At 35.0% G+C, this 16,359-nt stretch overlaps 1 protein-coding gene across 1 annotated transcript; it reads left to right on the top strand.

Moving 5' to 3' along the window:
- The first annotated feature begins 873 nt into the window (after positions 1-873).
- On the top strand, positions 874-5,302 carry LOC107761253 (polygalacturonase At1g48100). The gene is made up of 6 exons (XM_016579460.2): positions 874-1,407; positions 2,041-2,208; positions 2,650-2,694; positions 3,004-3,211; positions 3,642-3,723; positions 4,552-5,302. Exons 1-6 carry the CDS (start codon positions 979-981, stop codon positions 5,051-5,053), a joined length of 1,434 nt encoding a protein of 477 aa, XP_016434946.1. The 5' UTR covers positions 874-978; the 3' UTR covers positions 5,054-5,302.
- Positions 5,303-16,359: the final 11,057 nt, after the last annotated feature.

The raw sequence follows: 16,359 nt of genomic DNA, 5'->3' as shown, positions 1-16,359 counted from the left end.
TCATAAACTTTAAATCTTAATTATTCTTCCAGAGGCTGATCTAGCATGTGTTCAATGGGTTTACGTGAATTCACTAGCTTTTGTCAATAGCATAAGCAAATTTAAGCTATATTTATGGTGCAGGTGAAATCCGTGGTATTTTCGCCAATGTATGTATTTTATGTAGATATTTTATAAAATTAATCTTATATTATATGTTGTTCTCCATGCTACAAAAATATTGAATGGTGTACTCGGTTGAATGTTGAGGTATTTATCCTAAGAATAGGGATCAATCTCCACTTATTACCTTTTTTTCTCCTTTTTTTTAGTAGTGCACTCATGTTTAAGAAATAGTCTAAATATCTACAAATATTTATTTGTGAATCTAGTCAACCCCTCTACCACCCAAATAAACACTTCTAAATTCCCCATTTCTTTCTACTCCACTCCCCCACCATATTAATGCAACTCTTTTTTCTCTCTTTTTTTTTTTAAATCTCAACTTTGAATCTCTATTTCTTGTACTGTCAAAATCTACTTAACTATTTGTAAATGCTGTCTTTTTAAGTATGTAGGTAATTTTCTTTTCCTAAGGTTACTGATATATAAACTCACGAGAGTGGGCAGGAAACAAAAGAGAAAGAGGAAAACGTGGCAAAAATATAGTGGTAGTAGTGGGACCCACTAGTCAAACAACCAAGAGTCTTCACATATTGTTGTAAAAATTTCTCAATCTCAAAACCCCAATTTTAGTTATGTTCTCCCGTGAAATAGAACCATTCTTGTAGACAACGACTGATTGATCAACCTAAACTTGCCACGTGTTTCCAACTCTCAACTTTACGAACCCCTTTTTCACTATAAATTTACAGCCTCAACTTCATATGATTCTTGTGTCTTGCCACATAAAAAAAACACACACACACACAAAAATAACACTATAGTACGATAAAGTTTTTTTTGGCTCCTTTAATATTTTCTCAATTCCCACCTTCAATGGAGATACTTCGCTTATTATGGTTTACTATTATGTTGTTATTCTTTAGTCATTTAATCAATGTAGAAGGAAGACATCATTTTTCCAAGAAACCAAAGAGCAAAAATATTAGTTATGCTCCTAGTCCTGTTGATGTTCATGTTGATGAACAACCACCAGCTTCTTCTCCTGCTAGTAATGTTGTTCCGTCGGACCCGAGTTACGGAGGTCCTGCTGGTTCGACTAATTCAGATTCTGGTTGCGTTTTCGACGTGACTGAGTATGGAGCCATAGGAGATGGCTCAACGGATGACACTGATGCATTCAGAGCTGCTTGGAAAGAAGCATGTCAAGTTGAATCAGCTGTGGTTTTAGCTCCAGCTGACCATGTTTTTATGATCACTTCTACCATTTTCTCTGGCCCTTGTAAACCTGGACTTGAATTTCAAGTAAGAACATATATTTATGTTTTCTTTTTCCTTTTCTTTCTTAATAATTTCTTTAAAAAAATTCTCTACTCTCTCTGATGTTGGACGGGGGACTAAAAGTAATAGCGTGCCAGAAATTTTAGTAAGGGAATTCAAAAATTTATATAAATATGAAAAAATTATTTTTGCACTATTTGTGCAGTACGATTTTTGAACGAAGGAGATTCAATTGAGTCACTTTATTTCCTGTGGCAGAGGTAGAAGCCATAGTTTGATACAATATGAGATTTTAAGTTATAGTTATTTATACTTTCTCATTTATTTTTTGTAAGTAGATATTTTGTTCAATATTGTTTTTATTTTTTTAGGGTCATAGCTAAACGGCATTTTCTTTCCAGCAAAAAAAGAATCTAATATTTGTTTCTTTAACTGACATATATATTAAAATGTCTATTGGTTATAATATTCCTTTTTGAATGTATATATTTCATATTCTTCAATTATTCCTACAATTTGTATATTTAAACTTTTAAAAAATTAACATCTTTTAATTTCTCCCGAAAATTTTGAAATTTAAAGTCAAATGCAAAACTCAATTTGAGAAAATAAAGGTGTATACAATAAGTAATTTTGTTCTTTGCATGTTATAAATAGGTAAATGGGATCCTAATGCCACCAGATGGACCAGATTGTTGGCCAAAAGAAGATAGTAACAAGCAATGGCTTGTGTTTTACCGACTTGATAATATGACTTTTACCGGCACTGGTACTATTGAAGGTAACGGTGAAAAATGGTGGGAATTACCTTGCAAACCTCATAGGGTAAGTCTTTTTTCCTCTATTTATTTTTTGGTTCATTTTTAGTTTAAAAAAAAGAAGAAGAAGAGACAAGTTTAAAAGGTTCCGTGATAATATTAGTGTCTTTCTCTCTGTCTCTTTGTCTCTCTTTCTAATTGGATTAATTCAATTTATGTCATTTTTCATCGGTTCAAAAATAGAATTTAAATTATATGCAATCATAATTTGAGTTGTTGTACAAGTTACTTATCATTTATCAAAGACTAACAATTAATGTTACATAATATAGTTACGTGCAATTATTTTTTAACTGACCTAATTGTGTAAATATTTTTTTAATCATCAATGCACATAACTTAAATACTAAAAAAATACTAGTAGTATATTAATAAGCATAGAGTTAGATGATTCTCGTGAATGTTAGTTCTTATGGTAATTAATAAAATTCCATTTGTCATTTTTCAGGGACCTAATGGCTCAACTTTACCTGGACCATGTGATAGCCCTGCTGTAAGCTAGCCCACTTCCTCTCTCTTCTCAAATGATACTTCTTTGGTTTGGTTTGTAATATTAATTATGATATATACAACAACAATTTTAGTGTATTCTCACAAGATTAATTCCAATATAAAATTTAAAATTATATTTATCTCATGTTTAATTACTGATGTTAATTAAAATCGATATAAGTTTTATATTAAAATCTTAGTATTACATCTAATTCTACTTGTTCCGAACCAAACGACCCCTTTAAGTGTTTTTTGTTTTAATTTAAAATTTTCATAATGTAACTTTTGTTTGTATGAATATTTTTGGCAGATGATAAGGTTTTTCATGAGCTCAAATTTGGTGGTGAGAGGTTTAAGAATACAAAACAGTCCAATGTTCCACATGAAATTTGATGGGTGTGAAGGAGTATTAATTGACCAATTGTCAATTTCTTCCCCTAAACTTAGCCCAAACACCGATGGAATTCACATTGAGAACACCAAGTCCGTGGGAATCTACAACTCCGTTATAGCCAATGGTACATAATTAACCATAACTCTTTCTCTCTCTTAGCTTTTTCTTCCTATAAACTTACTCCTTTGATGTTCATATCAAATTAATAGTAAAATGACATATTTTCTGCATATAAATATCATGTTATTATTATTAGTATAAACGTTGGTTGACGGTTCGGTTTATCTTACACCGTCAAGTCGGTGATCAGAAGCGAAGCTAGCCTATAAGTGCGAATTCGGCCGGATCGAATCACTTTTGCTTAAATATTATATTTGTATTAAAAATTTATTATATATATATATATATAATAAATTCAATTACGAATTCAATAATTAAGATAGAGCTATGAATTTTATGGTAAATTTAAAATCCATAAATTTCAAATTTTGATTCCGCATGGATCGGTGATGCCATTTATTAATGTTTTTTAAAATGAAATCTGGTTTTATCAGGCGATGATTGTATATCAATTGGACCTGGCAGTTCAAACGTTGATATTGAAGCCGTCACATGTGGGCCCAGTCACGGGATCAGGTACTTTTTCTGTTTCTAATTTTTTCGTGGGAACTTGACCTACTGTCCTTACCCTCAATTTATGAATTAAATAACAGAAAGCTGAATCTTATTTTTCTAATAAGGACAAGATTTGTCTTTTTCATCTTCTTAATTAAAAAATCATGTCATTGGGATGCATCACAAGACTATAATATATCAAACCTCTCTTTTTCTTTCCTTTTTCTCCACCAAGCTATTTTGAGTTGTTAGTTTCTAAAAAATTAATTATGTATATTTACCTTTAGTTTTTTTTTTAAAAAAATTTAAAGAAAAAGATTTGCAAAAGACATGCTCCTTCCATTTTTCATTCGTCATGGAGTATTTATATTTTAAAATATAATGGATCTTTATACAAATAGCCGGTCGAATTTATTGTCTGCTTTTTCTAGCCTATATACGTAGATTATACTTAAATAACCGCTTACACTAGCCCCTAAACTTAAAATAGTCGACATATATATGTATATAATTATGTATGATCATTGTATAATCTATGTATACTGGCTAGAAAAAGTAAACAGTAAATTCGACCGGCTATTTGTGTAAAGACACCTTATATTTTTGAAATAATTTTCAAAAAGTGGAATACTTTCATTTTCATTTGCTCCGCAATCAGTAGCAAAATAAATTCTTTGTTTAATTAATATTATTTGATATATATATATATATATATATATATATATATATATATATATATATATATATAATATATATATGACAGAGTGGTCAACTGCCTCTAATAACCAACCACCTTTCGACATAGATAGCTACGCCTCTGGCTCAAATAATCGCGTATTTTTGGTGCAGCATTGGGAGCCTAGGGGTGCACCATAGCCAGGCATGTGTATCAAACATAACAGTCCGGAACGCCATAATACGAGACTCAGACAACGGAGTAAGAATAAAAACATGGCAAGGAGGATCAGGATCAGTAACAGGATTATCATTCGACACAATTCAAATGGAAAATGTGCGCAACTGCATAATCATAGACCAATATTACTGCATGACAAAAGGCTGTCAAAACGAAACATCTGCAGTTTGTGTTAAAGACATCTCGTACAGGAACATTAAAGGCACGTACGATGTTAGAAGTGCTCCAATTCACTTTGCCTGTAGTGATACCATTGCCTGTACTAATATTACAATGTCTGAAGTTGAACTTCTTCCACACGAAGGCGAGCTTGTCGATGATCCTTTCTGTTGGAACGCGTATGGGATTCAACAAACGTTAACGATACCTCCAATTGATTGTTTACAAGATGGAATGCCTCAGTCAATTGGTGAGGATGCATATACCTGCAGCTGATGATCGATCGAGGAGTTCACTTTACTAGTAGTACTATTTTTGTTTAGTTATATATAGCTTTATTTTATAAGCTATTTTTTGTAGGTCATTTTGCTATATAGTTTACTAGTCTCCATCCCAGTCGGGGTTAGTGTCCCTGTGTGATGATGATAATACTAGTTGTAACAGATATATATGGTCTATTTTATTGACCTGTTTTCTGTACTAGAGAGTGAAATGAAATGTCTACTAATAAAATCATTTATTAAAGAGCTTCTTTATCCATCATTTCCGTTACAATTTCCAAATAATAGCTGCTAGAAACTGTGTAGCAGAGTGGATGGATTATTCATATTTTCTCCAAATGCTAAATGCCTCGGAATTTAACTACCATATATGATGAGATTAACTGTTGTGGTAAAAAAGGAAACTAAGGTTTATGTGTGGATAAAACATCCTCATCAACCATATAAATTTTAAACTACAGAAGCAACGGACAAGCATATAAAGGGAATAAGATGAAAGAAAGAAAACAGACAAATGCAAAGAGAGAGATAGTTAAGCTTTACCATAGAGATATGCTCCTTTGTCTGCAGGGACGACAAATAACACAAAATCTAACAGTTGAATTACAAAGGATAAGGTTTGGCTTGATACTCACAGTTAAAAAATTGAATGATGAAATTGCAGGGGTCTGAAGGAGAAATGATCAACTTTTCCTCTAGCCTGTTGCGCAATCCATAAGTTACAAGATGCAACTCTTTGCCTTTAAAATCTTCACTTCCATAGAAAAATTTTCAACATAGTCATGTTCTTTTATTAGGATTTCCTCACCCCAGTCCTTTGCACAATACCTGCACACATTTCTGTTAGGACCGAAAAATCAGGTGTCATGCAGAAGCTAGCAAAGCAAACCTTGAGCGACGATAAATTATACAACAAAGGAGAAATATACCAAAAGAAACACAAACATTTAACGTGGTTCGGTCAACTGACCTACATCCTCAGCGAAGATGAGCAATCCACTATATAAAAAGAGAGTACAAAATATCGAGAGAACAACCTCACGAAGAGGCAAACACAAGTGATACACTAACACTTGCCCCGTAAAGTTCTCTCCCCTAAATACTACTCTCAAGCCCCTATGGCTACATTGTGGATGCTACTGAATGAGAAGGAGGGATCTTCAATTTATATATAGAACTCCAAACCTTTTCCTACAAGAAAAAAGGACTAGCGAAACATAGGAGAATTATAATTTCTTTCTACAAAAAGGAAAACCCAATTAAGGTAATTATATTGCCCTTTCCTTTAACAAATAGGAAAATCAAATATGGTAAGAAAATTATGGCAAACACCTAACAATTCTCCCCTTTAGCCAGAATTTTCTGACAAAATAAACTTGATCCACCTTCTTCACATAGCCTTCAACAGGTTGCATCTCCAAATCTCCACCACAAAGTTTGTCTCAACGTGCGTAGCACACTGGTCAAATTTCTCAGAAAAAATCACGATTATCGTCAAATATGTTGCGGCTAGAATTAAACCCGCTAAGATGAACCTGTCTTAACCTCGCTCTGATTCCACTTGTTAGGACCAAAAAATCAGGTGTCATGCAGAAGCTAGCAAAGCAAACCTTGAGCGACGATAAATCATACAACAAAGGAGAAATATACCAAAAGAGACACAAATATTTAACGTGGTTCGGTCAACTAACCTACATCCACGGGGGAGATGAGCAATCCACTATATAAAAAGAGAGTACAAAATATCGAGAGAACAACCTCACGAAGAGGCAAACACAAGTGACACACTAACACTTGTCCCGTAAGTTCTCCACCTAAACACTACTCTCAAGCCCCTATGGCTACATTGTGGATGCTACTGAATGAGAAGGACAAATCTTCAATTTATAGAACTCCAAACCTTTTCCTACAAGAAAAAGGACTAGCCAAGTATAGAAAAATTATAATTTTCTTTCTACAAAAAGGAAAACCCAATTAAGGTAATTATATTGCCCTTTCCTTCAACAAATAGGAAAATCAAATATGGTAAGAAAATTATGGCAAACACCTAACAATTCTCCCCCTTGGCCAGAATTTTCTGACAAAATAAACTTGATCCACCTTTTTCACATAGCCTTCAACAGGTTGCATCTCCAAATCTCCACCACAAAGTTTGTCTCAACGTGCGTAGCATACTGGTCAAATTTCTCAGAAAAAAATCACGATTATCGTCAAATATGTTGCGGCTAGAACAGAACCGCCAAGATGAACCTGTCTTGAACCTCGCTCTGATTCCACTTGTTAGGACCGAAAAATCAGGTGTCATGCAGAAGCTAGCAAAGCAAACCTTGAGCGACGATAAATTATACAACAAAGGAGAAATATACCAAAAGAAACACAAACATTTAACGTGGTTCGGTCAACTGACCTACATCCTCAGCGAAGATGAGCAATCCACTATATAAAAAGAGAGTACAAAATATCGAGAGAACAACCTCACGAAGAGGCAAACACAAGTGATACACTAACACTTGCCCCGTAAAGTTCTCTCCCCTAAATACTACTCTCAAGCCCCTATGGCTACATTGTGGATGCTACTGAATGAGAAGGAGGGATCTTCAATTTATATATAGAACTCCAAACCTTTTCCTACAAGAAAAAAGGACTAGCGAAACATAGGAGAATTATAATTTCTTTCTACAAAAAGGAAACCCAATTAAGGTAAATATATTGCCCTTTCCTTCAACAAATAGGAAAATCAAATATGGTAAAAAAATTATGGCAAACACCTAACAATTCTCCCCTTTAGCCAGAATTTTCTGACAAAATAAACTTGATCCACATTCTTCACATAGCCTTCAACAGGTTGCATCTCCAAATCTCCACCACAAAGTTTGTCTCAACGTGCATAGCACACTGGTCAAATTTCTCAGAAAAAATCACGATTATCGTCAAATATGTTGCGGCTAGAATTGAACCCGCCAAGATGAACCTGTCTTGAACCTCGCTCTGATTCCACTTGTTAGGACCGAAAAATCAGGTGTCATGCAGATGCTAGCAAAGCAAACCTTGGGCGACGATAAATCATACAACAAAGGAGAAATATACCAAAAGAGACACAAATATTTAATGTGGTTCGGTCAACTAACCTACATCCACGGGGGATATGAGCAATCCACTATATAAAAAGAGAGTACAAAATATCGAGAGAACAACCTCACGAAGAGGCAAACACAAGTGACACACTAACACTTGTCCCGTAAAGTTCTCCCCCTAAACACTACTCTCAAGCCCCTATGGCTACATTGTGGATGTTACTGAATGAGAAGGACAAATCTTTAATTTATAGAACTCCAAACTTTTTCCTACAAGAAAAAGGACTAGCCAAGTATAGGAGAATTATAATTTCTTTCTACAAAAAGAAAAACCCAATTAAGGTAATTATATTGCCCTTTCCTTCAACAAATAGGAAAATCAAATATGGTAAGAAAATTATGGCAAACACCTAACAATTCTCCCCCTTGGCCAGAATTTTCTGACAAAATAAACTTGATCCACCTTCTTCACATAGCCTTTAACAGGTTGCATCTCCAAATCTCCACCACAAAGTTTGTCTCAACGTGCGTAGCACACTGGTCAAATTTCTGAGAAAAAAATCACGATTATCGTCAAATATGTTGCGGCTAGAACTGAACCCGCCAAGATGAACCTCTCTTGAACCTTGCTCTGATTCCACTTGTTAAGACCGAAAAATCAGGTGTCATGCAGAAGCTAGCAAAGCAAACCTTGAGCGACGATAAATCATACAACAAAGGAGAAATATACCAAAAGAGACACAAACATTTAACGTGGTTCAGTCAACTGACCTACATCCACGGCGGAGATGGGCAATCCATTATGTAAAAAGAGAGTACAAAATATCGAGAGAACAACCTCATGAAGAGGCAAACACAAGTGACACACTAACACTTGTCCCGTATAGTTCTCCCCCTAAACACTACTCTCAAGCCCCTATGGCTACATTGTGGATGCTACTGAATGAGAAGGAGGGATCTTCAATTTATATATAGAACTCCAAACTTTTTCCTACAAGAAAAAGGACTAGCCAAGTATAGGAGAATTATAATTTCCTTATACAAAAAGGAAAACCCAATTAAGGTAATTATATTGCCCTTTCCTTCAACAAATAGGAAAACCAAATATGGTAAGAAAATTATGACAAACACCTAACAATTCTCTCCCTTGGCCAGAATTTTCTGACAAAATAAACTTGATCCACCTTCTTCACATAACCTTCAACAGGTTGTATCTCCAAATCTCCACCACAAAGTTTGTCTCAACGTGCGTAGCACACTGGTCAAATTTCTCAGAAAAAATTACGATTATCGTCAAATATGTTGCGGCTAGAACTGAACCCGCCAAGATGAACCTGTCTTGAACCTTGCTCTGATTCCACTTGTTAGGACCGAAAAATCAGGTGTCATGCAGAAGCTAGCAAAGCAAACCTTGAGCGACGATAAATCATACAACAAAGGAGAAATATACCAAAAGAGACACAAACATTTAACGTGGTTCGGTCAATTGACCTACATCCACGGCGGAGATGAGCAATCTACTATATAAAAAGAGAGTACAAAATATCGAGAGAACAACCTCACGAAGAGGCAAACACAAGTGACACACTAACACTTGTCCCGTAAAGTTCTTCCCATAATCACTACTCTGAAGCCCCTATGGCTACATTGTGGATGCTACTGAATGAGAAGGAGGGATATTCAATTTATAGAACTCCAAACTTTTTCCTACAAGAAAAAGGACTAGCCAAGTATAGGAGAATTATAATTTTCTTCTACAAAAAGGAAAATCCAATTAAGGTAATTATATTGCCCTTTCCTTCAACAAATAGGAAAACCAAATATGGTAAGAAAATTATGGAAAACACCTAATAATTTCTAGCAAAACCAAATAGTTCATTAGCGGGACCACAACAAAGATAGTGAAATTGCATCTTAGTTATTCCAAATGGCCCGTTGATACCAATGTGAGCATGTGTCACAGCCTACTCAACTGCAAGTATTTTTGGTGTAATCAAAGTTCTAACATACTTGAGACATGCATGCGCTGCAGAATCCCTTAAAAAGGCAGTACAGTGCACTAAGCTTCTGCTATGTTCGAGGTTCGGGAAGGGTCGGACCACAAGGGACTATGCAACGATTACTGTATATTTCTGCAAGAGACTGTTTCCATGATTCGAATTCGTAACCTCCTAGTCATATGACAACAACTTTATAAGTTACGCCAAGGCTCCCCTTAGAATCCTTTATTTCTCGAAAAAGTTGGCAGTCACAATTATCAACAAGTACCACCAGTATATATCTCGACAACCTTCAAGTGAACAAATCTCCATCAATTTAGTGGCTTGAAGGTGGTTTTCCAAAGATAAGAAGCTTACAAGACCCATTTTGATGGCAACAAAAATTTCCAGTTGAGTCTTATTGCATTTTGATAGTCTCAAATATGGTAAGATCAAATCTGCCATTAAGCTTGTTCTGAAGGCGTACCAACAAATCTTTCTTCTCCGAAACTGCAATTTCAAATCAATGAAGTGGTTGAGAACCATGAGGTTTGAAGTTCAAATTCTAACGGATGCAAAAACATTAAGTGATTTCTTCTTATATGTCCAAACCTTGGTGGCAGAGTTACTTGGTACTTGTTTCTGGTGGGACATGTATCTCGTGGAATTAGTCGAGGTGCACGCAAGTGGGCTCGGACACCATCCTTATAAAAAAAATTGCAATTAGGCTTCTCAAGGATTTCTTTATCGATTCAACTGTGCTATCAGAAAGCTCTTGCAAAATCTGAGTCATAAGAGAAATAAACTCTGAAACTATTTGCCTAAGGATTCTCTCAAGCCAAGAAAGTTGAAGTTCTGTTCCTCCCTCCATACTTCCTGAAACTATCGAATTCTCCTGATTCAGCATCAATTGTTGGCAACTCGAATAGAAAAAATGAATTGCTATATGAGCTACTAATGATAGAGTATAATCTTAAGAACTGTATTTGATTAATTGATTTTGTATAATGTAGAATTTGATTCTTAAAATATTTTTGTATAATATGATCAGATATTGTTTTGCGTAATATTTTTTTATAATTAGAGGATCAGATATGATTTGGTGTACATATATATAAATAGTTGTATTAAAAATGCAAAACTCAAGCCATTCTAATTACTCTCTTTACATCTTTCTACATGGTATCAGAGTAGCCACAGTGATCCTTTACCTTCCAAACTCCATTTTTTTCTCTGTTTTCCCCTTCAATTTAAATCTAAACCTCCACTCCTTACTTAACTATTTTTCTTTCTTTCTATTCCATCTCCAATCATGTGCTCTGAAGCTTCTCCCTTATATTTCTTCTACTCAAATCTTCAATGTCAATTATATGGTTGCTATTCCCAACATCAAAAGTTTGGTTAAAGTTGTTCTTGACTTGAACAATTACTTGCTCCGGCGACATAGTTTTTTCAATTCTCTCCTATTGTACAATCTTATATGGCCTGTTGATGGTTCCTCTCCCTCCCTTTTTGCTATATCAAAAATTAGGGGTGGGTATAAAATCCGAAAAACTGAATTCCGAATCGAACCGAATTAATTTGGTATTTCGGTTTCGATTTTTTCGGTATTTCGGTACAGAAATTGAATTATTGATATTTCGATAAATACCGAAATAGTTTAACGAGGTGAGATTAATATTTGGGTGTCCCTGTCATTAACTAGCAAAATCTGCCTGATTACATTTGACAAATGGAAATTTCCATTATGACGTTGCGGTATTTGTCTTTAGAATATCTAATTGTCAAATGTTGAAGCCTTCCTAATAGTTCCATTAGTCTCAGTCACATACGCAAATCCACTTTATAGAGTAGTTGTTGGTTGTTACGCTAATGGAGTAGTTAGTTGTATTCCCATCGACAATTTTTTCAAACACTATATATATATATATATATATTTCAGTTGATCGATTATCCCATCACAAATTCGACATGGATTCTCCTGTGTTACATGAATTCAGAAGGCAGGCTTCCTTGTTCCTCAGAGAGAAAATCAGGACTGCTCGACTGGCTCTTACAGATGTTACTCCTCCTCAACTGTAACTTTTTTTGAAAACTAACTTTCATTGATTTATCTTTTCAGTCAGTTTCTTCTTACTTATCATTTTTGTATTAAAGGCTGGCAGAAGAAGCAACAAATGGAGATTTGAGTGCACCAAATATGCAAACCATGAGACTAATATCACGTGCAGCCTTTGAAGCTGATGATTATTGGAGGATCGCTGATATTCTGCATAAGAGGTTTGTATGGCCAGGCCTATATTATTTGTACTTAAATTGCCTGGATCAAGAAAAAGAAAGCACAATATTAGAGTAATTGAAGGTAAAATAATGTTGGCGCCAGATTTTGCTAGTTAATGGAGGGGGAGACGGTGAAGATTTGGTTTAAATTGAAACCGTACCGAAATAGTATCGAACCAAAATAAGAAATACCGAACCGTACCGAAATATTATGGTACGGTATTTGGTATATACAATTGATAAACCGAATACCGAACCGAAATTCTTAAATACCGAACCGAAATACCAAAAGCCCACCCCTATAAAAAATAACCCAGATTCTACTATATATAAGTTTAAAAAAGAGTTATGTAAAGAGTTATGTTACACCTAATAGATTATATATAAGTTTAAAAAAGAGTTATGTAAAGTGAAAAACTTTGATTTCTTTCTTAAATAAATATAGAGAAGAAGGATTTGTAACAACTATGATTTCTACTAAGGAAATTGCACTTGAAATGAATATCGAACCCGAATTTCGTAAGAAACGTGTGATATATAGCAAGTCACAATTTGATGCGAATGTTGATAATGAAATCTCAAAATCTTTCGAATAATTCTTTAGAGTTGATTACTTTTATACATAATAGACAAGACTATTTTTTCTTTTCAAAATAGAATTGAACAATTCAAAACATATGAAAATATTTTTGGTTTTCTATTTGGCAGTAAAAATTAAGATCACTAGGTATTGGAAATTTGAAAAATATATTGCCTAAATCTTGAATGTTCCTTAAAGCATAATAATCAATTCGATATTGATGGTCTAGATTTATTTTTTGAATCAAAAGTATTAAGAAAATAGTACAATTAGAAGATAACAATTTAATTGATACACTTAATCAACTAAAAAGATTTAATTTTTTTCCAAATGCCTACATTACTTATGGAATAGTGTTCATAATTCATGTTACTGTTGCTTGAGCGGAAAGAAGTTTCCAAAATTAAAATTGATAAAATCTTACCTAAGAACAACAATGCCACAAGAAAGGTTAAATGGATTAGCTATATTGTCAATTGAAAAATACTAATTAGGAGTTATTGATTAAAAATAACTTTGTATCTAAGAAAATCAAAAAAATAAAAATAAACTTCAAATAAATAATTAAAAAAAATTAAAAAGTTAATGCTCCTCCTAAAGTTTGGCTTTAGGCCACAAAATTCATTGGCCGTCCATGCCTAGATCAATGGCTTCATGAAGATGCCATTGATCTTCTTTGGATAAATGCCACTATCTCTGTTGAAGTTCTCCAACAAATCTTTGATCCCACTTCTGAACTCATTGCCAAAGAAACATGGGAATCCATCCATAAGTTATTTCTGGATTATTATGCATCGGTCAGCCAACTTCAAATCAAGATTGAAATGTGGAATTTGAGTAAGGAATCCATGTCTATGTATGCCTTTCTTCAAAAGTTCAAGCACTTGAGAGACTCTCTCCTCGCTCTTGGTGTTTCTCAAACCATTGATGAATTTGTGCAATAATTGTTGAATAATCTTCCAACTGAATATGATCCTTTGGTGGCTAATGTTCTTTCTCAATCACCGCTGCCTTCATTTGAGAGGACTCGAACTCTTCTTCTCGCCCATGAAACTCGCATCACCTCTCGCAACACTACAGATGATGAACTTCAGTCTACTGCTCTAGTCTCTCATCGTGGTCGTGGTTCTTTTAAAGGTCATGGTCGTGGTCGCAATTCTTCTAATGGTCGTGGCTCTCAGCAACAGTTTACTCGTTCCCATGGTTCTTCCTCTTTTCAGCCACAACGACAATCTTATGCTCAACAGATGCTTTCTTCGTCTACAACATACCAACAACCACTTGTTGCCCCTACTCCAGGCATTTTAGGTGCTGCTTCTGTCGCCGTTCAATGTCAGTTGTGCGACGAATTTGGTCACACTACTCGGAACTGTTGTACAAATTCTTCAGCTAGTGCAAATGCTATCGTACTCTCTCATTCTCTTGCTACAATAAAAATTGATGACACTATCTGCTATCCGTACACTGGCGCTTCCGCTCATTTGTCTTCTAACTCTAGTATACTTCATTCTCCTCCATACTTTGGTTCTGACAAAATTTTCATTGGTGATGGTTCCTTAATAAAGCTGTTGGTAATTCTATCCTTCACACTGCCTTGCGCACCTTCAAACTAAATGATGTTCTTCATGTTCCTTCGCTTCGTGCTAATCTTCTTTCTATTAATTATAAGTTTTGTAAGGATAATCACTGTATCTTTGAATTTTCTGACTCTGGTTTTTGTGTGAAGTAAATGGTGATGGGAAAATACTTTTTCAGTCTAGTAGTACGGGTCCTCTCTATCCCATATCTTCTAAAGATGCTACTGTCTCCTCCGGTATTCATGCATATGTTACAAGTCGAGTTAGTCCAGAACGTTGGCATAAGCGTCTTGCTCATGCGGGTCAGTCAGTTTTATCATTTTTGATTCGTAATAAGTTTCTTTCATGTTCTCAATAAAAATTTAACTTTGCGCCATGTAATTCTTGTGCCTTGGGCAAACATCATAAGTTACCATTTCAATTATCGCAATCCTTGTCTCATTCTCCTTTTGAGGTGATTCATAGCGATGTATGGCGCTCCCATATATCCGGGAGAAATTCAAAAATAGCTAGATTTACAACTGGTTGTTCAAAAATAGTCCAGTTTCAAAAGTAATCGAAATTTAGCCATTTTTCATGTAAAGATAAATTTGAACGAAAACACTGTTCAAAACCCGGAAAATACGCCAGTATATTATGCTGGAGTTCCAGCATAAGTATACTTGAACTCCAGCATATTATACTGGAGTTCCAGGATAAGTATGCTGGAACTCCAGCATATTATACTGGAGTTCCAGGATAAGTATGCTGGAACTCCAGCATAATATGATGGAGTTCCAGCATAAGTACACTAGAACTCCAACATAATATACTAGAATTCTAGCAAGTATACCGGTCCAACATAATATACTGGAGTTTGGAGCACCGGTGCTCCAGTCTCCAGTATATTATACTGGAGCCAGCAAAGTATACCGGTCCAGCATAATATGCTGGAGTTCATACACAGGTGCACCGAACTCCAGTATATTATGCTGGACCGGTCTCTGTTGCAGCAAAATAGTGGCTATTTTTCATTGACTTGATAAACGTTGGTTATTTTTGAATGACCAGTCCGAAAACTGGCTATACCATACTATTTTTACCGTATATCCTCAGTGTTGGGTTTTCATTACTATGTGATATTTTTAGATGACTTTTCCCGATATTGTTGGCATTATCCTCTTAAGAGGAAATCTAATATTTTTCCGGCTTCTTAAAAATTTCATGCCATGGTCAAAAATATATTTGATGCACATATCAAATACTTCCAATCTGATGAAGGTGGGGAATATGTCAACTTTCACTTTCAATCCTTCTTTGATAAACATGGAATACTTCCTCGTCTTAGTTGTCCCCATACACCGGAAGAAAACGGTGTAGTTGAGGGAAAACACGATTATCTCATAGATACAACATGCACTTTGTTATTCCAAGCTGGGTTACTTGCCTCTTTTTGGCTTGAAGCTCTGAATTTTTCTATTTTTGTTATTAACATGTTGGCTGTACATCAGTTTAAATATCAGTCTCATTTTGAGCGGCTCTACAATAAGTCACCTGATTTTTCTTATCTCCGTACATTTAGTTGTCTATGCTACCACCAATCTCACTGCCATTGTTCCACATAAACTTTTTCTTCCTTCAGCTGCATGTGTCTTTTTAGGATACTCGAAAGGTTACAAAGGGTTTCGGTGTTATGATCCTTGTACTAAGTATGTTTATATATTTACTTTTCATGAAGATGTCTTCCCTCTTAGTAACTGTCACGACCTGATCCCTGAACCCGGTCGTGATGACACCTCTCGTGAAGACAAGGCCAGCCAGACCAAAACGGA

Source organism: Nicotiana tabacum, chromosome 16 (genome assembly GCF_000715075.1).
Source record: "Nicotiana tabacum cultivar K326 chromosome 16, ASM71507v2, whole genome shotgun sequence".
NCBI classification, from domain to species: Eukaryota; Viridiplantae; Streptophyta; class Magnoliopsida; order Solanales; family Solanaceae; genus Nicotiana; species Nicotiana tabacum.
The sequence above is the reverse complement of the archived record's forward strand: the minus strand, read 5'-3'. Positions and strand labels throughout refer to the sequence as shown.

Bases quoted from the DNA above. Each gene is read 5' to 3' on its own strand.
- LOC107761253 (XM_016579460.2), top strand. From the start codon at position 979: ATGGAGATACTTCGCTTATTATGGTTTACTATTATGTTGTTATTCTTT. The intron at 2,209-2,649 runs GTAAGTCTTTTT...GTCATTTTTCAG, and splicing joins TACCTTGCAAACCTCATAGG to GGACCTAATGGCTCAACTTT. The intron at 3,212-3,641 runs GTACATAATTAA...TGGTTTTATCAG, and splicing joins CAACTCCGTTATAGCCAATG to GCGATGATTGTATATCAATT.